Source organism: Ambystoma mexicanum, chromosome 7q, assembly GCF_040938575.1.
Source record: "Ambystoma mexicanum isolate Mex_15411 chromosome 7q, UKY_AmexF1_1, whole genome shotgun sequence".
NCBI lineage: Eukaryota > Metazoa > Chordata > Amphibia > Caudata > Ambystomatidae > Ambystoma > Ambystoma mexicanum.
This window is the reverse complement of record NC_090941.1, coordinates 1,083,807,991-1,083,832,172: the sequence shown is the minus strand read 5'-3', so window position 1 is coordinate 1,083,832,172 and position 24,182 is coordinate 1,083,807,991. Positions and strand designations below refer to the sequence as shown.

The 24,182-nt window shown below is 44.3% G+C and overlaps 1 protein-coding gene across 1 annotated transcript in view; it reads left to right on the top strand.

Moving 5' to 3' along the window:
- Nucleotides 1–24,182, top strand: part of LOC138528000 (indolethylamine N-methyltransferase-like) — a 151,588-nt gene that overhangs the window by 59,306 nt on the left and 68,100 nt on the right. The window contains exon 2 of the mRNA XM_069639424.1: nucleotides 19,719–19,920. Coding sequence (XP_069495525.1) covers nucleotides 19,719–19,920 — 202 coding nt within the window. The remainder of the gene's footprint in view (nucleotides 1–19,718; nucleotides 19,921–24,182) is intronic.

Genomic DNA, 24,182 nt, shown 5'->3' with positions numbered 1-24,182 from the left:
TTAATTTATGAAAGGAAAAGAAATGTAAATCTTAAGTATGAAGTTGCAATGTAAATGTAAGAGTAAAATGAAAATGTTGTAAACGTTTGTTGATCAAACTAAAAACAACGGTTTGAAATTTAAAAAAAAAGAAAAAAAACACATTGTTGGCCATTTACCCAAATGTTCCCAGAAAGTGTGCTCTGCAATGCACCATTTTAACCCATTATTCAAAACATTTACTCTGGGGAGTGAGAGGAATCCCCCCTGTGCCCCCCTCCAACCCATTTTCGCTAGTTCGGGCTCCATCGCTATGCTCAGTCGCAATCACATACTTGTGGCAAATATTTACAACTTTCAAAAAACAACTCACCAGCCACCACTGTGGGCCAGGCACCGCCCCTTTTCTCTATGTCACATTAAAGATTTAAGCTTTGATTGAAAAACATATTTGCTTCTTCACTTGCAGTAGTGCATGCCCCTGCAGCGGCATAATCATCATGGACATTCTGCACACGTGGTGGTCCAGACCAGCCCGGGGTGTTGCGTGCCCTGTGCTTTGTTATGGAGCTTGGGGGTGCCCCCATAGCATGGCACACAGGGGAGCTGCCAAATGTTGTGCTATGCTATTGGCAGAGATCGTTAGCGGAGCACCACACCTGAATAGCAGTCAGCCAATCAGGTATGAGAGAGGAAGGGGAGGAGGTAGAAGATGGAAGCTTAATGGAAAGCAGAGTGTCACCAACATAACACTGGAGGAGAGAAGGTGGAGATCAAGTGGGCCGGGGGGGGCAAGGTAGATGTTGAAGAGCCTTGGAGATAGGGTAGATGCCAGAGGTACAGAGTGAGGTTGAGTAAAGGAAAAGGGGGGTAGGTCCAGGCGGCCTGTTGATAGTAGTGAGGGTGGGGAAGAAGGAAGGACAAACAGCCTGCAGCTGAAGCATTCAAAGGAGGAGGAGTAGGATTGAGTGGGAATGATGGTGGATGGAAACTCACTCAGGGAAAATCAGGGACGCTCTGCCCCCAGAAAGGGTGGGCCTGGGATTGGATAGGATCTTGTAGCCCTTGGGGAGAAGGGTTTCAAAAGCAGTGACAGAGCTGGCCTTGAACCACGTATCAGTGAGAGCAAGGACGTTGTGGTCAAGGTCTCCATGGAGGAGATAGATGTCAGAGGAGTGTTTGATAGCAGAGGGAGAATTGAGGGTAGCTAAGTGAAGCTGGTTGCCCCCTTTGAATATTTTCTGAGGGGTTTACAGGGATGGGGTACCTCCCTCAGGTGGGGGAAAGAGGAGGAAGGAGGACAGGGGGGTGGCAGGAGGTGGCGGGAAATTGAAAAGAGGAGGTAAACACCTGCCAAGAATGAGGAGGTTTGGATTACGATAGACATTGATGATACACATGGATGATGAGAAGTGCGCCAAGGGCACTTCTCATCTGGTGGGTGAGGAAGAGAAAGGGGAGAGGACATAGACCATCTGGGGAGTTCATAGGTCAGTAGAAGGAATGCCAAAGAGAATGTCAGTGACTGTCTGCCTGGAGAAGCATTGACGTAGGTGTCTGCAATGGGCAGACTTGGGTTAGAGACCAGGAGAGCCTTCTTAAATGTCTTCCTAAAAGACTTTGAGAGAGAAGGGTGGATAGGTGATGGAGAAGCAGTTTGAATAGATAGGAGAGATGGAGAGCACCATAGGAGTGAGGGGGGGATCAGAGGTGCGCACTGGAGGGAGAGTGACAGAACTGCACAATGTATAACATAAATCACAAGGGGGCCTAGCAGCCAACCAGAGCAGAGAAACCAGCACTTAGGAACAACAGGATCCTAGTGCGGACAGAGTTAGAGGTACAAGAGTTGAGGTTCAACCATACATGAGGACTGTCAGAACACATACATTTAGCACAGAAATGCCCAGGTTCAGAAATCATTTAGCACAGCAAAATGTTTAGATTTAAAAATCATTTAGCACATAAAAATGCACAGATTAAAAAATCATTTAACACAGAAAATGGCCTAGATTCAGAGATCCTTTTAGCAGAGCAAATTGCTTAGGTTCATAAATCATCTAGCACAGACAAATGCTCATATTCAAAAATCATTTATTACAGACAAATGCCCAGATCAAGAGATCATTTAGCACAGAAAAATGCTGAGATTCAAAAATCATTTAGCACAGACAAATGGCAAGATTCAAAAATCATTTAACAAACAAATACCCAGATTCAGAGATCATTTAACACAGGAAAATGCCCAGATTCAAATATCATTTAGCACAGACAAATACATAGATTCGGAGATCATTTAGGACAGAAAAATGGGCAGATTAATAAATAATTTAGCACAGACAAATGCCCAGGTTCAAAGATCATTTAGCACAGAAAAATGCTAAAAGTCAGTGAACGCAAAACACAATGAACACAGTGAACCGAAGAGGAACAGAAACTGGGAGACCCATTGAGATCTCAAACGTTAGAATGCAACTGTATGGTGGACAGAAGACAACTGAGGGGATAAGTCATGACAGTGTCATTGAGGCCAGGAGGGAGGTAGAGTGGCACTTAGTGCCAATTTACAGGTCCAGGCAGAAGCATATACTGTGACATGGAAAGCAAGCAGGAGGCAAATGCTCACCTAATTGCAGATGATTCGGAGCAACACGATTTGCAGTGGCTGAAAAGTAGGCACGGGAAAAACACAGCATGCAGGCAGGCAGTCACGGCCATCTCGGCTGGACAGGGGCCTTAGAGTGGGCTTGGTCAGGGGAATGGCTCTCGCCTGCCGGCTTCCTTGATTGGCCCTGAGAAGGTGAGCTGAGCCAATCACTTTGTGGGCTGGGCAGGCCTCATGGCCCTCCAGTGTTCCCAGATGCCAGTGGCAATGTTGAAACGAAGAAAGGCAAACGAAAACATGAATCCCAACTGGGCCTTGCACTGAAAGGCCTTTAGAGAAGATGCTTTAGAAAGCATCTGAATTACTAAGCAAGCACACGATGTAGAAAGAGGTTTGCAATGCAGCCCCAAAGTACAGAAACCATCAAGGGTAATTGTGGGTATTGAAGCTCTTGTGGCTTCAGGATGCTGAAAAAGTGATGAAAATAACACTCAAAGACCATCTGATCTCACTGAGTGATAGTGAAATGAAAGCATTGCTCTTTAATCGCATGGAGCTGGACTGAGGCACTGCTGTTACTGCGTGGCTTGTGTCGAAGGAAAGAGGAAGAGAACCGGCCAGACATGGGCCCTAGAGGGGACCTTGGTCAGGGGGCCATAGGAGGTGATGAAGGTGGTGCTTATATACAGTGATTGCGCACGCCCCCACAAAGGAATGTCCACACAGTATGCTAGGTGATAACACAGTTTCTTTATATAAAACAAGGTTCATTAAAATATATATACATATATTTTATATTTACAATATATATAATATATATACAATATATAATATATTTATATGCCGGCATGCATGCAGGCATATAAATAATAACACTTTATACTTTGGCAATTCTATTCAAATAATGACAATATGATATAAACACAATACTTAGATTTATAAATAATGCACCAGCTGCTGGCAGTCTTTAGAAAGCATCTGAATTACTAAGCAAGGGGTGACTGCATAGATTAAGGAAGAAAGGCAGGTTACTTTCAGAACATAGGCAGGATACTTTCCCTTAGACCTAGTGTGAGGATCCCCCCACCTAGGCAACCTGTAAAGGAAACCTCAAGGTGTACTTTATATTGCCTATTACAGCCCAGTCCAAATAAATTCAATAATGCTCTGCTTTTCTTTGTATAGGTTCCACCACCCCAAAGTACCTGAGATGTCACAGGACAACACGATCCACAGTGAATCTGGGACCCCTGGAAGATTCCTGAGGCTGGAATACACTCTTCCTCGTTAGAGTACCTTTGGAGTCTTGGCACATGAAGTGGTCGAGTTTCTTGGCTTTATTCGAGGGGACCCCTGAAGGATGAACCCCCTTTGCAAAAAGGAGTCGCTGGGATGCTGAGGCCAAGAAAAAACGAGGAACCAGACAGTGGTGGAAAGGCAGCACTTTCGGTGTTCGTGTTGGTCCCCATTGGCGGGTCGTTAAACGGCTGAGGTTGTCCCAGTAAGGTGAAACTTGCTGTGGACTCCAAAAAGACCTTGCCAGAGAGGATACGACCCATGAGGACCGTAGATGTGTTTTGGTAGCGATAAGTGCAGAGGCAGAAGTAGGTATCGTGTTTCAGGATTTCACGGTTTACTGACTTTTGGTTCTTTGGTGCTGCAGCTGCAGCACAGAAATCTGGATGACTTCTGCCAACCTGGACTCAACCACTGGACTAGACTATGGATCCTCACCAAGGCTACACCCTCAGGACCTCTTGTTAAGAATGTGGTTGCGCAAAACCCACTGGCGGACCTTCCTCTGCACACAGTGAACTGGAATCTTCCTCTGCGGGAAAAAGTGGTCAGATGTTGTGTCAGGGGTGTCCCTTTTAAGATTCTTTACTCAAATGGAAATTTCACAGCTCCTAGTATCAAGCAGCCCTATGTCAGGGTACCCTCTCTTCTAAGTGGTAGACAGCAATCTGGATTCCAGCAGTCAGAAACACTCCTCCGGATGCTCGGTGACACAGTTGGACTTCATTGCATCAAGATTTGCAGGCACTCAATTTCTGGACTCACAAAGACCCTTTCTCTGGATGGCAGGCACACAGGACTGGTTTCCAGGGTACTTCTGATGAGGAGTAGCATATGCACAATACTCCCTCATAGCTCGGGAAGAGGTCTCTTAACCAGGTCCTCCCTTGGATCAGTCCTTGGAAGAACACAGCAGCTTTCGGAATAACATGAAGAAAATGCAGTGGCAGACTGTTTCCTCCAGCTGCGCTACAGGGAACAGCTTCTTCTTGCTTCAATTTTTCATTTCAGCTTCAAAGAAAATTGGTGAGTGAGAGGTACCTTGTTATACACATTGGTTCACCATTCACTCAGGCTGAGACAGACTCAGGCAGCCAATCATTCACAAGTGCATTCATGGCGGCATGCATGCAGGCAGGCAGGCAGGCAGCCAATCAGGCTCACAGGCATTCAGGCCATTGACCCAAACCAGACACCATTAACACAGAATGTGGATCGGAGTAAGCACCCAGCCTTTCATAACACTACACTGAATTCATTCCAGTTTCAGTGAGGGCTGGCCCAGGCAGTGTGTCAAACACACCAAAACCAGACACCCTCGACACAGAATGTGAGATGACTTCAGACTCCATTCATACAGATCCCACCCCAAGGGTGTACCCACTGGCAAGGCTCGAGTCAATCTGAAATGAGGCAGCCGCAGAGCCACATATGGTCTTTCCACCCAACAGCCAGTCAGTGGGAAAGGGACAGAGTCAGGATGTAACAGGACTTTGGGAAACAAGGTGTGAAGGCAGTAGAAACAAAAAGGCTACAGTGGCCAACTTGCCTTTGTTCAGGAATCCATTGATTCCTATACCAGGGCCAGGTTGTCCCAAACATGGAGGACACTCAGATCCACTGTCATGTCAATATGTGGCTGCCACCAGCCCATACCCTGCTCTGTGGGCAACACACAGGTGCCCGAAAACACACATATGGGGTACACGGGTGTACTGTAAAGACTGGAGGTGGGTGTCTGTATTTCTGCCCTCTATATGGCAGAGTAGAGGCACAGAGAACCCCAGCCAAGGTTCTCTGTATGGCAGCGTATGGATGAGCAATCAAGACTTAAGCTCTCAGGAGGTGTTGCGGGCTGAGTCCGCAAGCCCCGACAAAGGAAAGGCCACAAACTATGTTATGTGCTAACACAGTTCTTTATATAAAAATAAGGTTCAGAGATATATACACAATAAATAACACATTCTGTACTCTGGCCATTCTAATATTGCAAATATATACTGTATCTATGTGGTACCACACTTAGCTTCAGATTCCTTTAACATGCATCAACTGCTGACAGTAATAAGGCATACAAATCACACAGCAAGGTGTAACAGCATAGATCAGAGGAAGGAAGTCAAGTTAGGTTAAACAATGGCAGAATGCTTTCTTTAGCTAATAAGACACAAGAGTAAGGATCCGCCCACCTGGGAAACCTGTAATGAAAGTATTAACAAGCCCAGTCCATTAATGTTTAAACAGTCTTGTTTCCTGGTCAAAAAGTTCAACCACTCCAATGTACCTGAGATAGAAGAGTCTCTTTGATGGTTCATCGTCCGATCCCTCAGGGTTGAACTCCCATTAAAGCAGAAGCCACATGGCATCGAGATTACTCAAAGAGAAAGTGAACACTGCCGTCGGGACAGCATCTTCAATGTTCATGGGACTCTTCGACGATCATTCGAGGAAGTCCTGGGAAGATGAGGCATGCAGTAAATCTTGATGCAAAGTGTTTGGTGGTGCAAAGAAGACTCAGTGATGAATGGAGGCCCAGAAGCGGCCATCGGTTGTCGAAAGATTCTTCATCGGTGCTTTGGCCTGTCGCTGATGCAGCCACAGCACGTACTTCGGGAGAGCTATGGCGACCTGGACTTGACCACGGGCTAGACTTCGGATCTTCACTCCGTGAGTGTTGCCGGGACGTCTTTGTTGGCTTTGGGTGGCGGGAAACCCACTGTTGGACTTTCCTTGGTAGTCGACGACCTCAACGTTCTGTGGTGGGACAAAGTGGTTGACGGTGATGGCAAAGGAGCCCTCATTCAAATGTTCTTAGGCAAGGTGGAGCTTTGCGGCTCCGGTCGTCTAGCAGCACCGCATCAAGCTGTCCCCTTTCTCGGTGATACAAATTGACTGTCTTCCAGCGGTTATGGAAATCCTACGAACCCTGGTCGACGGCAATGGACTTCAATGGCCTCAATGTCGTGGTGCTTTACTTCAAGATTCTCGGCATACGCCTTCTCCAGTCGACAGCCTTTCAGGACTGGCTTCCAGGGTACCTCGATGAAGAACAGCAATTTTACACAAGGGTCCCTCGTAGCTCGGGGAGAGGTCTCCTAGCCAGGTCCTCTCTCGGATCAGTCCTCGACAGACTTGACAGCTTTTAGATTTCGTCAAACGAAATACAGCAGCAATTCATCTTCTTCCAGCTGGGCTTCAAGGATGAGCTTCAAGTTTCAACTTCAGCTTCTGAAGAATTTGGGAAGTGAGAGGTCCCCAGATATACACATCTGGCTCTCATTCAATCTGGCTGAGCTAGGCACAGTCAGTCAATCACACAGAGGACATTCATGTAGGCAGGCAGTCAATCAGGCTCACATGCATTCAAACTATTCACTTCCACCCATACACCCATAATAAGGAATGTGTATTGAGGAAAGCACCCAGCCTTTCAGCAAACCACAGTGTATTCATGTCAGTTTCAGGAAGTGCTGTCTCATTCATTGCGTCACACACACACAAACCAGACACCCATAACATAGAATGCATATTGGTCACACACCTTATTCACACAGGTCCCACCCCAAGGGTGTACCCACACAATGCAGTCCCTGGGAAGGCTCCAGCCAGTCTGGCCTGGACTTCCCCACAATACCATACATGGTTCTTCCATCCAACAACCAGTAAGGGGAGGGATAGAGTCAGAGCTTCCCAGTGCTTTGGAAAAACAAGGTAACTGGCAATAGAAACCAAAAGGCCACAGGGGCCATATTACCTTCTATAAGGAATCCACTGATTCCTATGGCAGGGCCTGCGTATCCCAACATGTAGGATACTCAGAGCATCTGTCACATTAAGCATGGAGCTGCCACCAGCCCATACCCTGCTCTGTGGGCAACACACAGATGCATAAAACATACACTAGGGATACAGGGTTGTACTCACACCCATGGGTGCCATAAGGGTATCACAAGGGTCTCTGTTCACCATGACCAAAAAGAGGAAGAGCTGCACTGCCAGCAGTCCCAACTTGACTACTGTGCAGAAAACAACACAGAACACACATTTTAAGGTAGTACAGGACAAGGATATGGAGGTCCTGTCCCTCAAAAGCATTTCCAGCATCCAATGTACCCCCCACATATGGGCGCCATAAGGGGATCCCATGGGTGCTGTTCACCAAAAGGAAAAAAGTGAGGAGCTGCACATTTAGAGGTCCAGGCTTGACCTCAGATGAAGAAAACATACAGAAAACATAACAGAACCATGGTAAGACAAGGACTAGGAGGCCTATTCCCTCAAAAAGGCATTTCCAGAATCACAGTAAGCTTAAAGCTCCTGGAGTTACAGAATACAAAGGGAATCCACCAGCACCATACATGGCAACAGACTGCAATGGGTGGTGTACACAACCATCTATATTAAAATGTCCCAACTTGGCAGAAAACACACAAAAAACTGTTGTCATGAAAAGCCGTGGTCAGCCCATTTATAACAACATAGTGCTAAGAAATGACATGCATTTGTATATCGCAACATTCACCAATGGCATCAAGGCACTTTTAAGATTTAGATAGGCAGAGTATAAAATGTACATAAACAGGTGGATTTTCATCTGAGCCTTGAATAGGTTGAAATCCAAAATGCTTTGAAGTGACATGGGAAGCAAATTCCTGAGTTGTGGGCCAGCCTCAGAAAAAGAGTGACTGCTGCAGCGTTCCAGGTGATAGGAGGGAAGAACCAAACAAGACGATGAGGTGGAGCGTAACAGCCAACCAGGGCGATAGGGTACGATTTCTTCCTTTAGAGGTAGGCAGCCATTTCCATGATAGGCACAGTGAATAATGCAAAGCAATTAAACTGGATCGGGCCATAACGGGAAGCCAATGAAGGTCACGATGAGTCACGGATACTGACTGGCTTTAGAGAATACCCTTGTATTGTGCAGCATCAGCAAGCGATTTAGTAAATAGGCAGGTGGGCCAGAGGCATGGCATCGCAATAGTCAAGGCTGCTGTTAATAAAGGCGTTTATTACCAGTGCATGGAAACAGGCTGGAATATATGGCATTACTTTCTTCAGCTATTTAAATTCAAAGAAGCCAGCACTGCAGGTGGAATATTGAGCTGGCTTCTGGTGATAACCAGGCCGAGATCTAAATGTAAATATTTTTCATTATTTTGGCAGGGGTTGGTAAAGGACCCAGGGTCGATGGCCAGAAGTCAGAAGTCCATAAAGCGAGGGAGACTGGGAGCCCACCACCAGGACCTTGGTTTTCTCTTCATTGAGTTTCAGCCAATTTGAGCCCATCCAAGGACCCAAAGCCTCAAGACAATATCTCAAACATCAAGTCTTGCGTTTCAGGTGAAGCCAGAAAAGTAATTGAGTGCCAACTGCAGAGATAAAATAACAGAAAATGTTGGAGCGGATGAGATGGGTCAATGGCTGACTATAAATAATAAAAAGAAACTGGGAAAGTGCAGAGCCTTGAGGGACCCCACATGAAACCACCACCATGCAGATCTAAAGGGGGATAGGGAAACTAATTGAGTACACAGTGACAAACAATCCTGAAACTCTTCTAGCACTGAGCCAGTAACACCTGCATCCTGTAGCCTAGCCAGGAGAGTGGCATGGTAGATGGTATTAAAAGAACAGACAAGTCTAACAGTACAAGGCCTGCTACTCCACCCTGATCCCAGATGAGAGTTAGATCATCTGGCACTGACACCAGCACTGATTCAGTGCCCACAGGGGGGCGAAAGCCTTATTGAAAAGGGTCCAGAACATGATGATCTTCCAACAAAAAAAAGTTGGAGAGTAACCAATGCCTCCATTAATTTCACCCTCCGTTCACTCTCACAGTAACCCTTGTCATTCTTTTTCACACCCCTACACTTCCCTCACCAATGAATACTTCACCTTCCACATGGCCTCTATAATCCTCCTGCATGCATCTCTTCACCATTCATCTTCTGTCTGGTTTCTTGTCCCGCCATATCCTCCCTTGACCTCACCCGAATAACCCACGCCTATGTGTCCTTCCTGCCCCCTTTTATCCTCCCTCATCTGCCTTGATTGGTCCTCTGCCTCAGCTCATTCCAGGGCAAATGGCTGACTTATTTTTCCCTGTGGGCATGGTTACATTAATCAAAGCACATACAAAGGGACTTAAGCCCTGGCCCTTTTTATAAGCAGTTGGTCGGCTCTCTATGATGGCAGTCTGTTGCAAAAAAGCAAATTCTAAAGTCTGTGTCCACATTGCATCGAGTGTCTCAATTGCTGTTCTGACCGATGTGGTGTCCTCCTTCCGTCCCACTTGCCGCCACCTCTCCCTCCGTGAGTTCTGATGTGGGGTCTCTACCACAAATAACTCTCTGATAGCTGTAGTCCTGTTGTGCACAACAGGTTTGGGTCAAGCCGAAATTATGCTTCCCACTTTTAGCAAGGTACAGGGAGCAGGGACATAGACTGGGGTGCTCCCCTCTCCCACACCATACCTCTGGGGCAGAATTGGGTCTGACAGACACAGTTTTAGGCCACCTTCCACCGGTTAAGAGGGGTCCCCATCCCTTCTTGACAGGCTCAGGTCCCGACCATGTCACATTAGTCCCTTATCTAACCAGGTCTAATTAAAATAATATATACATGTTTTACTCACCTACACAGGTATTTTCAAGCACCTCAAACATTTGGTCGCACACTATATTTAATCCCCTGAGCCTAGAAAGTAAGCATGCCTTATGAGTGGAGGACTCTCCATCCCTGTGATGTAATACATGGTCCAATCAGATTGGACTTCTAGAATGGGATGACTGGTTAAGCTGTGAATGAAGCATCGATTTCATCTCCACTATGACTTGTCTTTCCTCTTGTCCCTTCACTATCCACATACTATCCACATACCCTGCTTCTGTTACTCCTGCTCACTTTTTACTCACAAGCACAGAGTACCCCGGCCAAGATTCTCTATAAGATGTCTATGGACAAGCAATCAAGGCTCAGGAGGTGACGCAGGCTGGTTCTTAAGTACAGTGTAGTCCCCAAGCACCCGCAAAGGAATGTAAACAGACTATTTTATTTATTTATTTAAACATTTGTATAGAGCAGAGACCGCGACCCTAAGGCTTAAGGGCGCTGACAAACATGTAGCATACATGGGTTAAACAAGCAAGCAGAAGAGAAGAGTAAAGGTGGTCAAGCATTCAGAGAGCCATCAGGTGATTAATTAAACAGGCGTGTCTTCAGTCCCTTTCTGAAAACACGACTGGAGTTTTACACGCTCAGTTTCAAGGGAAGATTGTTCCAAGCCACAGGGGCTGCAGTAAAAGAGGCACAGGCTTTAGTCTGCGATAATCTACATGCCGGGACAATGAGCTGAGATTGATTATTGGATCTGAGATTATGTTTACTCACCTTAGGCATTAGTTCCTCATTGAGATAGGTGGAACCAGAATTTTCCAAACAATTGAAAGAGATAAATAGGAGCTGAAAGAGAATTTGTTCTTTAATAGGGAGCCAATGAAGTTCCCTTCTAGCCCTAGAGATATGGTCTGACCTTTTCTTGTCCAGAACAACCCTAACAGCATTGTTCTGCACCACCTGCAGTCTATTCACTTCTCAGTTTGGGAGACCGGTCAACAGGCTACTGCAATAGTCTATCCTGGAGCTTATCACTGCTCTTGCTAGAATTTCCCTTCTGGTTTGTGAGAGGAAAGGGCGGGCATGCGAAAGCAATTTAATATAATAGGAGGACGAGGCCACCAAGCTACCCACCTGTGCTTTCATGTTAAGGTTACTGTCAAGATAGATGCCCGGAGTCTTGGCCTTTTTTCTTTACCACTATAACACATTCATCAATAACTTATTGAGTATTGGTCTTCAGGTTTACGAAGCTTAGGATCAGTACCCACAAGCATAAACTCTGTCTTGCTTGTGTTAAGAGCCAATCCGTTGGAGCACATCCAACTTTGGATGAGAAGGTAGAACCTGTTGATATTAATTTCATCATCCAAAAAGACACCAGTGATAGGTATGATACACTGAGTATCATCTTTGTAATTTGTAAACTCTATGTTTTTACTGTCCAGGAATTCAAGAAAGGGCACTGTAAAGATGTTATAAAAGATGCGGGAGAGACAGGCTACCTGAGGGACGCCTTGAGTCAGCTCCTTGATGTTAGCATCTCACAGATTGCTGCTCACTCTCCAATGACGATCTTTCAAAAAAGAGGTAACCCAATCAGCCGCTGACGCTGAGAAACCCGCCACCTCCCTTAGCCTGGAGCCCAATACAGTACGGTCTATGAGGTTGAAGGTGACAGAGAGGTCCAATAGCATCAGCATGCTGGGGACGCCTTGGCCCATATGTCGGAGGAGCCTAGATTTCAAATCCAGTGAAGCCACACTTTTCCCGAAAGCCAGACTGTCTCTTATTCAGGATGTTACCATTTCTCAGATGAGCTAGTAGTTGAAAATAGGCAACTTTATCAAGAATCTTAAGGAGAAATGGGGAATTAGAGATAGGACGATAGTTAAGTGGGTTGTCAGGGGAGAGATCAGGTTTTTATAATAACGGGGTCACTCAGGAGTGTTTGATACAAGTGGGCACCGCACAGTCCCTGAAAGAGGCAATGACAAACTTACAGAGGGTGGGGATGAGTGAGGTTGGGAAAGTTTTAATTGTTAAGGCAGGACAAACATCTCCCTTACAGTTAGATGGTTAAGATTTTGAATTATTACTGCAAGGTCCTCCTCAGTAAAGGGTTTGAAAGAGAAAAAATCCTCCTTCCAACATTTAACGTGAGTAATGGTGTCCTTGAGACCCTTACAAGATAAAGATGATCTAGCTTCTGTGATGCCTGTATTGATGTTATTAAGTTTAGCATCCATGGCCTCCTGTACTTGGTTGCACCAACTGGAATCTTTTGTAATGGTGTCCTGCATGCTGTTCTGTTTTGTTTCCTATACTTTCATCAAGGTAAGCTCTTTTTGCAGCAACCACTGCTTTTTTATAAGACCTAACGTGACAATTATAGATTTCTTTGTCAGCTTCAGACAGAGATTTTTCCATTTATAGAGTGCCTTAGTTTTAGCACTTTTAAGTTCTTGGAGTTCATGAGTAAACCATAGATTAGGTTCCCTGATTACTATGTTTTTGTTCGAGATGGGTGCCAGGGTATTAACTGCGTCTTGGAGGTGTAACTTAGTAAGCCGCAGTGATATCTTCTATCGAGGAATCGCCTTTAATCAAGCTATTAAGCTTATTAATCCATGGATCAAGAGCTTCAGGCGTTAGTTTTTTAGATTTCTACTAGACATGGTGCTGAGAGCAGGTTTCTTATTGTTGATAATTTTGCCTGAGGTCATCTCAAAATATATTAAGAAGTGATCCGACCATGGACTATGTTAGTGAAAATACAGTCTTTATATAAATAAGGTTCACGTTATATACACAATTACAATAACACACTTCGTACTCTGGCAATACTATAATGGCAAATATATACAGGTCTATGTGGTACCACTCTTAACTATCGATTCCTTTAAAATGCGCCCACGGCTAACAGCCCCAATAACATACGAATCAGATGGTAAGATGAATCAACACTACACCACCGAAAGAATGCAAGTTAAATCAAGCAATGACAGAGCAGTCCCCGGTCTACCTAGAGACAGTTCTGTGCGAGGATCCCCCCTACCTGGGCAACCTGTAATTAAAGCATATTGACAAGCCCAGTCCAATTATGCTTAATATAGTCTTGATTCCTTCTAAAAGGCTCCACATTCCCAAAGTACCTGATTTTGTAGAGTTCTTCGGTGAGTCGTTGACAGGCCCTTCTTGAGTGCCCACCCTTTAAGGCAGGAGCCATGGGTCATCGAGAATCGGTGAAGAAAACGGGTGAACGCTGTTGTTGCGGCAGCAGCTTCGGTTCTTGTGGTGCTTGTTGACGATCAGTCGAAAACGCCTTCAAGCTGAGGTGTGCGGTGCACCTCGACATCGAGTGTTCGTTTCAGCAAAGAGTCGATGAAGAACTTTGGCCCAGCAAGGGAGTCAGGTCGTCAGTGTCTCTGTGGTCTTCAGATGGTGGGAAACCCATTTCTCCTCGGTTGTCAATGGCCTTGACTTTCTCTGGCGGGACGAAATCGGTCGACAGTGATGGGCAAGGGAGTCCTTGAATCAAATGTCTTAGGCAAAGGAGCACAGCGGCTCCGGTCAGCGATGGCAGTCATCGACAGTGATGGACTTCAATGTCCAGGCGCTTCGCTTCTTGATTCCACAGCGATCCCCGTCCCCGGTCGGCAGCCTTTTGAGGGTTTGACGTCCAGGGAGCTTTGGCAAAGATCAGCTGTTGCACAATGGTTCCTCATAGTTGGGGAACAGGTCTCCTAGCCAGGTCCTATCTTGTATCAGTTCCTTGAAGGCACAGAAGTTTCAGATTGGTGAACGACAGCAGCAGCAATTCTTCATCTTCCAGTGGGCTTCAAGGTTAAGCATCAAATATCAACTTCAGCTTCTGAACGATTTCCATCAGTGAGAGATGCCCAGATATACTGTCGGTCTCGCATTCACTCTGCTGGGTCACACTGAGGCAACCAATTATTTAGAAGGGCATTCATGCAGTCAGGCAACCAATCAGGCTCACAGTGCATTCAGGCCATTCTTTTCCATCCAGACACTCACAACACAGAATGTGGATTCGGACAAGCACCGAGCCATTCACCACTCCACACTGCATTCATACCAGTTTCGTGCAGGACTGTCTCAGTCATTGAATTACATACCAGAAACCAGACACCCACAACATACAGTCACTGGGAAGGCTCCAGCCAGTCTGGCCTGGACTTCCCCACAATACCATATATGGAATTTCCACCCAACAGCCAGTCAGGGGGAAGGGACCGAGTCAGGGCTTTCCAGGACTTCAGGAAAAACAAGGTAACAGGCGATAGAAAGAAAGAGGCCACGGGGGCCATCTTGTCTCCCATCAGGAATCAACTGATTCCAACGGCAGGGCCTGGGTATACCAAAATGGAGGATACTCAGAGCACCTGTCAAATTCAGCATGGAGCTGCCACCAGCCCATACCCTGCTCTGTGGCCACACACAGGTTCCCAAAAACATACAATAGGGGTACAGGTTGTACCGCCACCCATGGGTGCCAAAAGGGTATCCCAAGGGTCTGTACACCAAACCAAAAAGAGGAAGAGCTGCACGTGGGACTCCTGGGCAGAAAACAATACAGAACACACATAAAAAAGCACTACAGAACAAGGACAGGGAGGCCCTGTCCCTCCAATGCATTTCCAGAATCACAGTGGAATATCCCACGAGTGATGTTGTTAAAACATCAAGAATTAATGAATCATGAATACATTCTTGCCCCATATTATTTACATAAATTGGTAGCAATTATGGGAGATGTATGCTGTCTGTGCAACAACAGGATCACTCATTGGCCTCACAACATAATTCATTATATAGCATGGATATCCAAGGACAAAATACACTTTGAAAGGCAATAGGTAAATATACCATCATAGCAGATTGGAAATATGGTTGTGTTAAGGATATTGCAATTAGGATAATGCTGGGATTTCCATTCAGTTAGACCTCTGACTCCACGAGTCAGTCCAAAGGTAGAGTGAATGGAGAAGCAATAGCTATAACAAAGAGAGTGTAAGTCTCTGAATGAGGGTGGTTCCAGCTCAGCAATCATATGACTGCAGAAACCACAAAGGTCTATGCTAGGGTCACATGGACTGAAGGTAGGGCAGCAAGAGGGGCAGCTGTGATCAAGAGGAAAAAGTAGCATATGGCAATTCCACTGTGGCCTAGTGAAATCGGTGGGTAATCTTAGGTGCAACAGCAACCCTGCAGCCAGTTGGTGTTCAGAGCTCAATGGCCACAGCTGAAGCTTCATGAATGGGACTAAGACAGGAAATCACGGGCACATCATCAGGAGTTTTACTGATCAGGCCAGTGAATGTGGTGAGTGGGACAAGATGGACGAAAACTAGAAATGCATGGATGAAAAAAACTGCATTTCAACACACCTCAGCTCAGCCTGTCTTCCTCTTGGACTGGTTTCATCAGGTTGTTCAGCTTCAGGATCACACAGGGAAGTCCCACTTGTCATGATAGTCATCATGCACACAATCCAGAGCATTACCTCCACACAGAGACAGTAAGGATGCTCCTTTGGAGCTATGGCAGGATTTATTGCAGATAACTGAGCTTTATCTGCATAAAGATACAGAGAGAGTTAGATCTCTGCACAACATGGCAAGTCACCCATCTACCCATTGCATTTGACAGGTTTACTATTAATCAGCAGAACAGCTAGGTACCAATTCTCATTAGATGTGTGTGCTGTAACTGATTAACATTAGATATCATCAACATTTCCCTCCACAGTTTTAACAATAAAACAAGCATGTATACTACTATTGGATATTGTCTCTTCATACACACAAATAGATACATTTAAAGAATGTGCTTGCACATTTTTTTTTGCAGTAATGTATATTTATTCTCATATAGGGATATCATCTAAGCATTAAAATACTATCATCACATGACGAGCAACCCCCAATATTAGACAGATTACACAGAAGCATACTTGAGTATAGTTCTAGTATCTCTTTCATGTATTATTCTCTTCTACGAATCTAAAGCCTACAGTCAAGGGCAAATGTGTATGGCAATCTTAACTATGGCACCACAAAGCCAAGAATCCACTTCCAGGTATTATTTCAATCAATCCTAACTCATTAAAAGAAAGGATCTGAACCCCTAGCAACATCCCATCCTAATGCCATTGGTAAGAAAACGGGTAAAAAGTAGCCACCCACCTCTTGGTTTCCTATATTCCATCCAGTAATGTGGGTAGGAATTTCAAATATTCTGATCAGAAGACATGCAATGGGAGATTACTGTATCTGAACCTGTACCAAAACTTAACTCCAAAAATCAATTCATATTAAGGAAGCTCATCCGCTAGTGAAATAGTCGGGGGACTGTACCATTCTATTCAACACCATGTAAAATATAAAAACGTGAAGGCAATTACATTAAAAGGTTAATTCAAGCTCACAATTATATATACATAGAAACACAAATAAAATTGGAATTTTGAAACATTGGAAAAATGCCAATATTTGAGAAACAATATTAAGATTTACTTTACTATACAAAATATAAGGTTAACACATGTGGCCCAACCTGTACAGTATTCAAGGACTTGGTCCTTTTCTCTCCTCCATTACACTCTCAACAGGCGTTGTTCCCCAGGGATCTATCCTCTCGCCCTGGTTTTTCAATGTCTATCTGGACCCCTTGGCCCGCCTCATCTCTACCTTTTCCTCTAACTTTCAGCGTTATACGGATGACATGCAGATCTCTTTCAGGCTACCCTCAGCCTCGGCCTCTTCCTTCTCCTCACTCATCCCTGACTGTATTTCAGCTATTCAGGCATTTTGATCTAATGATCTTTGCCTTAATGCCAGTAAGACAGAGGTCCTTCTCATTGGGACTCCTGCTTTTCGCCTTTCACTCTGGCCGCCTTCCTTGTCCCTGTGAGCCAAAAAATCTTCGACTCCACTCTCTTCTTCTCTCCACACATCATGGACATCTCTAAAAAGTCCCATTTCCAACTGCACCTCCCAACCTTTTCTCATTTTTCCCGAGCGCTGGTTCTCTCTAGGCTTGACTATTACAACAGCCTCTTTCTCAATCTACCTAACTCTACCCTCTGCCCTCTGCAACTCATCCAAAACAGGGCCGCAAGACTTATCCTTGGCCTCAAGCCTACCGACCGCATCTCTCCGGCTCTGAATCCATCCACGGGCTCCCGGTGGCTGCAAGTATCAAGTTCAAGACCCTCTGCATCGTCCACAAGTCTTTCTGGGACCAGGGCGCGAACTATCTCCAATGCTCCCTTCCTAAGTACCTTCCTTCCAGAGCCCTCCGCTCGTCTACTTCCAATCCTCTGCAGGTGAGTTCCTTCTCCAAGCAGAGACTGGGTGGTAGATCTCTTTCCTCTGCAGGTGACTTCCTCTGGAATGGCCTTCATGCCGCTCTCCATCTTGAGCTGGACCACCTTAAGTTTCAGAAGCTCAAGACCTTCCTTTTCTGCTGTTCCTTCTCTCAGCCTCTCCCCTGTAAACCTTTCCCCTCCTCCTTTTCTCTCTGCCTTCCCTCTGCTATCCTTCCATTCCTCCTGCTCAGTTACGTTGACTGGCTGCATTGTGCTCCTCTGAGTCATATAGGTCACCAGCCTCCCCGACCATCCAGTCACTTGTACTTGCCTTCGGGCTCTCCTGCACTGTCACCTGGCCTTCCTTGCACTTCGAGGCTTTCTCCCCTTGGAGGCCCTGCCTGCCTTGCACTGTACCCAGGACTTGTTCCACTGGGTGCATTTCTCCCCTTCGCCCCCTGCACTCGTCTGCACACGTGCACAATCTAAATGATACTAGGCCTAGTAATATTGGTTGTCTTCTTCTCTGTGTAGCCCTCCCTGCCTGGTTGCACCTTGAAGCACTTGAGCATAGGCACATTATAAATAACCTATCAATCAAGAGGTTCTTCCATGAAAGGTTGCATAGAGAAAACATGGATTTTTAAGACGAGGACTGGAAAATGCAAGGATTTCGATATGAATGACACATTTCCAGTTGACTGATAGTCATCACACTTACTTTTTTCCACTACCATCTTCTTCACAACCCTTGTGTGAACAAGATTCTTTCATTATACAGGGATTTGTGGGAGGGTGTTGCAGGAGTTACTTACCTCCTCAAAACATGACCAAATTATTACAACATCTCCTCCCCTGCTCCCCTTACTTTCTTCTATGCACTTACTCTATCAGAATTGTCCCTGGACCTACTATGATAGCAACCTCGTCTGTCGCTCCCCTATCCCCTTACTGTTGCCCCCCCTTCCTTCAGCACTATCTGAAACATTGTCTGGCCTAGTAAGATAGTCACTTTTTTTTGTTCCTCCCCTCCCTTTCTGCACCCCTCTCCCTCACCTTTCGTTTTTCTCCGGCTCTACCAGAAATGTTGTCAGGCCTAGTACGGTAGTCGCATGTCTGTTTCCATTTTTTCCCACTCTCCCCCTCCCTTCCATATCTATGTCTTAGCTCTTGCACTATCTGAAATATCGTCAGGCCGAGTATGATAGTTAATTTCACATCCTTACTGCTCATGGCCTGTAAGAATGTCATTGTATTTTCCCTTGTTCGCTTCCTTGCCTTGAAGCGCTTTGAAACACATTGTGTATAGGCGCTATATAAATAAACTATCATATCATACCATATATCATACGTGCATGCTGGTGGGCACTAATTTGGTTAAATCACATGGTGAAATATACTGTTAAATGATAGTACGAATTTAATATTTTTTTTTAAAAACAAAATAACTTGTGGTACTTGAGATATGGGTGGGAGTGGGATCACCTGTTAATTTAACACATTCAACACATTGATGCCCATTTTATTGTTTGTTTCTTCTATTGGAATTGCCCTTATTCATAGTAGGGTACTCCTCTTAATTGTTGATATTCTGTTATTCATAGAAATATTCATTGTAAAGAGCACGGTTCATGTTCACATGTTAAGACACAATACAATGCTTCCTTCCTAATTGTTTGTAATGAATCGCAATACATATAAATCGTTGTTAATGTAAGCACATTGTGCTTTTGTTGTTGTATGTACATATGTGTTGGTTTACTTTCCATGATGGTCACATTATACTGTATATTGATTCTTCATACTGCTATTGTAATTATTAATAGACTATGAAAGAAGCAAACATGATATGCCGGGTATCTTGTGTTCCCTTTCAACCAGGTGCTGTGACAGGAGACACCCTAATTCAGTATGGAGTAAATTTAGCAATGCTTTTCCCCGCATGCGGGTGTTTCAAAGAAATCATTTTCTCAGAATTCCTTGACAGTCATATACAGGCTGTCAGAAAATGGGTTAAGAAGAAACCTGGAGCGTTTGACTGGAGTCCTTCTGCAAAGTTTGTCTGTGAATTGGAAGGAAACAGGTAGGAAGGCTGTACCAGGTGAAGTGGGCAAAGCTGCAAACCTTTCCTTTGCATGTCAAACAGTTTATTCATATTCAGAATGCAGGTCCATGCCAATCAATAATATAGCCCATATACCGACGGAATGGTCATTATCACAGGACAATGAGCCACCCACCAAAAGTTGGGGAAGGGTCATTATTCCAAGAGATAATGACCCCTCCGTAGATCTATAAGGCTATTACCACATAGCGGTTGCAATATGTGTTTGGAGGTTTGGTGCCTAACTACAAAGAAAAGTTACTTTAGTGGCAAGTAAAGAAAATAGGCATAATGAGGTAGTAAATTAAATGTGGTTTTATTATGTGTTTTTGAAATAACTGGGGTGTCTTTATGAGTTACGCATGTTAATTGCACATTTGGTTAAAATTGTTTTTTTTCTTTTTTTTATGTATTTAGCACTTCTGACACATTCTTTTTGTCTTTTGAACTTATATTAAAAAGCATTACAATCATAATCAATAACAATTAATACATTACATTACCTATCCATCACAATATAAAATTCACATTTCATAGAATACAATAAATGATCACTCAATTACACAATTCTATATTTCCACTTGTCCATGACCCTAAAAGAAACAGGAGAAAATAAAATAAGAGGAGAGGTCAGGGGTAAGGTATATCCTTCAGTTTTGTTCCACAGGAAGCCTTCCCAAAAATGGTCTCCATACATGGAAGGCGGCAGCAGTCACTATCAATGAATTGGCCATATAAATCGCTGACCAAAATTGGTCCTTCTTTTAACCACAGGCTTCATTAACATATTTGTTATAGCTTTTCCCATATTGAGGTAGGAGAGCTTCACACCCTGTGAGGACATGGCACACCGTTTCTATCTGCTTGGTACATAGTCTGCACAGTCACCAGTCCTGCGGGATACCACACATTGCTCGAGTGTATTCATAGACAGGTATTTATATATTTAATTGTTTTTCTATAGCGCTCTTAATACCATACCTGAGTTTGGTTTCTAAACAAAGATCAGGGATTTGAACTTCTGTTGTTCTGCATGATCTTGTTTACAAGACCAGCGCATTGCCCGCAGATAGATAATAAATCTGCATAATTGCTTACTTAGCCAAATATCTGGAGTTCATTGAGGAAACATCGCTGCTTTGTATAATCAGTATACCGATGTTTGGCATCTATGCTTACTACCTTATCATAAATTAACATTTTTCTGAGTTTCACCTTAAACTGTTCTAGTTCCCCCTCCCCAGGTAATAACATGTTCAGTGTACCCAGATGTTCAAGTGCAGTAGTACTTAACTCTGTGTATGGCAAATATTTCCTGGTTTCTCTCCTTCTGCTAGCTTACCACTTTGTGTGCTCCACCAGAGTGCTTCTCTGTGTAAGGGCCTCATCCACTTTATACACTGAGGTAATGTATAAAAGAGTCCTAGACATTTTCCAGCATGTTAATAACAACGTTATCCCCAGTTCCAGGCATAGAGCCTCGACTGGTACTGCCTATGGGAAACCAAATATAAACCTTAAAAGTCTACCCTCCAGTTGATCCAACCAATGTATGTGCTGTGCAGGAAGAGTTTCTAAGGCTTACATTATTGCAGGTATCACACTTTTGAAATATGCTTCACACAGTGCTTCAATGTTCCCACCACATTCTATATATAAATATATATGTAACTCTTAATGATTTACCACCTTCCCATAATCACTGTCTGTACCAATTCTCTGTGCAAGTGTGTGTTAGGTGCCGTAAATATGGGACATCCCATATATATATATATATATATACATATATATATATATATATGTATGTATTTCTACCACACCCAGCTCAGTTCCTCCCAGATACCTGCTATGATTACTGTTTGTTGGTTTCCCACCCAAAATCATAATTTCAGTTTTACTCTGGTTGATATTTAGCCTATTGGTAGTGGCATGTTTTTCCCAAAAATTCAATGGCTTCTGGAGACCCATCGGGGTCTGATCCATGATTATAATGTTGTCGGCATAGGACATGAAGGGTATTGGTACTCCTGCCAATTTTTGGGGGAAATGCAAACATCCCTCGAAAAACTCCCATAGATCACTCACATATAAATTGTATAGGGTGGGGGCAAGGACACAACCCTGTTTCAGGCCCAAGTTTGTATCAATCTGCTGTGTCAAAGCCCCCTTCTGTCAGGTTCTCATCAGCACCTCAGAACCTGTATGCAGTTCTCTTATAAGATATAATAAGGATAGATCAATCCCACAGGCCTCTAGTTTCACTCCTAATAATCGGCCTCTGATGACACAGTGAAGAGCCCCTGAATAATCCACGAATGCCACATATAATTGGGCCCCATGGGTTTTCTTAGTCTTGGCTAAAATCAGTTTAAGTGAACAAATACAGTGAACCGCTCTGCCACCACGGCGAAAGCCTGTCTGACATCATTAAGATGCTGCTATTCTCACTCCATTTGTTAAGATCTGTTAACGAGCATTTGGGGAAGATTTTGCTGCTGGCATCCAACATAGCCAGAAGCCTATAGTTCCTTAGGTCGTCTTTGGGTCTTATGCACAGGTATAAGGACAGATGATCTCCCACTCTCAGGAACTGAACCACTCTTCACAATGTTTTTAAAAGCACTACTGAGAAAACAGGCCGACAACATGGGATCCTTTTTAATTTATGATTGTTAGGTAATTTATCAGGACTAGAGGCTCTAGAGGGTTTAGACCTTATTATAATCTGATGAATGTCATCCACATCAAAGTCCAAGCATCCTGGTCCACTACCTACTTGTGTTATTCAGGATGTCTCCGCCCTGTCCAATGCTGTGCAGTTGTTTCACTTAAGATATCTAACCCAGTAATATTTGTCAGTTCCTGTGGTTCTTTTATTGTTATATGAGAGCGGTACAGCTGCCAAAAGCTTTTAGTGCCCTTTGCCCTTATTAATCTATGCAGCATTTTCCAGTTATCTGAATTTTTGTTATACTTGTTTTGCCTCAAACCTGCTTTATGTTTCAATCTCAACATTTTAAAGGCTAATATTCTCACCTTGTATGTTAAGGCTTTTTTTGTAGCAATCTACAATCTCTACGGAATTCCTTCTTTATTTTATATACAGTTGCATCATATACCTTACCCCCAGAACCTGCTGTGTAGCATGTACTTTTCTCCATCTCAACACCCTCCGTGAGGTGCTGTACCAGAATAGAGATATCTTGCATGTAGTCCAAGGTGTGGTACTGCCCCCTCTTAGTTGCTTCAAACAGGGACCTCACTTGGGGGTCGCCAGGAGCCGCAACTGTGACCCCTGAGATCTCCCTTGCTACCCCTGTGGTTTCCTTTGCTACCACTAAAAAAAAAGAATTACAATTTCCTTTTTTTTGATCTTGTAAGCTCCTGGCTGTGGCCAGCGCCATGTGGCTCTTTTTTTCTGGACAGGATGGCATGCTTGTTCAGGCCTTTTAAAAAAACGGGGAGTTCCACAAGTGTAACACTTTGAGCAGTGCCCCTAAATAAGAAAGAATAGGAATAATACATCATTTGCCTTTCTGGAATTCTATACAAAAATTGTTAGACTCATCAAAGGTGTATTTCAGGCACCTTAAGACTGTTGGATCTTCTACTGAAGACTCCAGTATAACTCCCAGTGTTAGGAGGGAAACTTCTAAGCCAGGTAAAACCAGATCTCAGAGGAAGTGGAAGCATGTACCTTGCTTGGCCACAGCCCCCCCAACCAAGATACCTGAGACCCAACCTGCTCTTGAGAGAGAGGTGGTGAGGAACCATGGAGGCCCCTCTAGATATAAGCTATTCCTTTGTAACGAGGACCCCTTGAAAAAGCCCATTGTAGGTTCAGAGGTTGTTATAACTTCTGAGGGACTGTTAGATCAGATCCCCTGTACCTTAAGAAAGAGAGATTTACCACAAAAGATTTGTAGGTCATATAGCTTACAAATGAAAACCACGAATAAAAAGTTTCATAGCAAGGGTTACAAAAGGTTGCTGGTGTACTCAGCAGGCCATTTAATTGACTTGCAACAGGTGATCCATCCTGGTGGAGATTCGATCCTCTGTCCCTTAGTCTGGGGGGGACGAGTGTTAGGGAAAATTCTCACCCAAGTGCTAAATTCCCTCTACCTTAGAACCCGCCAGCTCTTTTGCTATATTATGGGGCTTTGAACTTTTCATTTCAATGTGTTTTATGCTTGTGTTCTTTGGTTATGGAGTTTTAAAACAACTCCATAGGCATCATC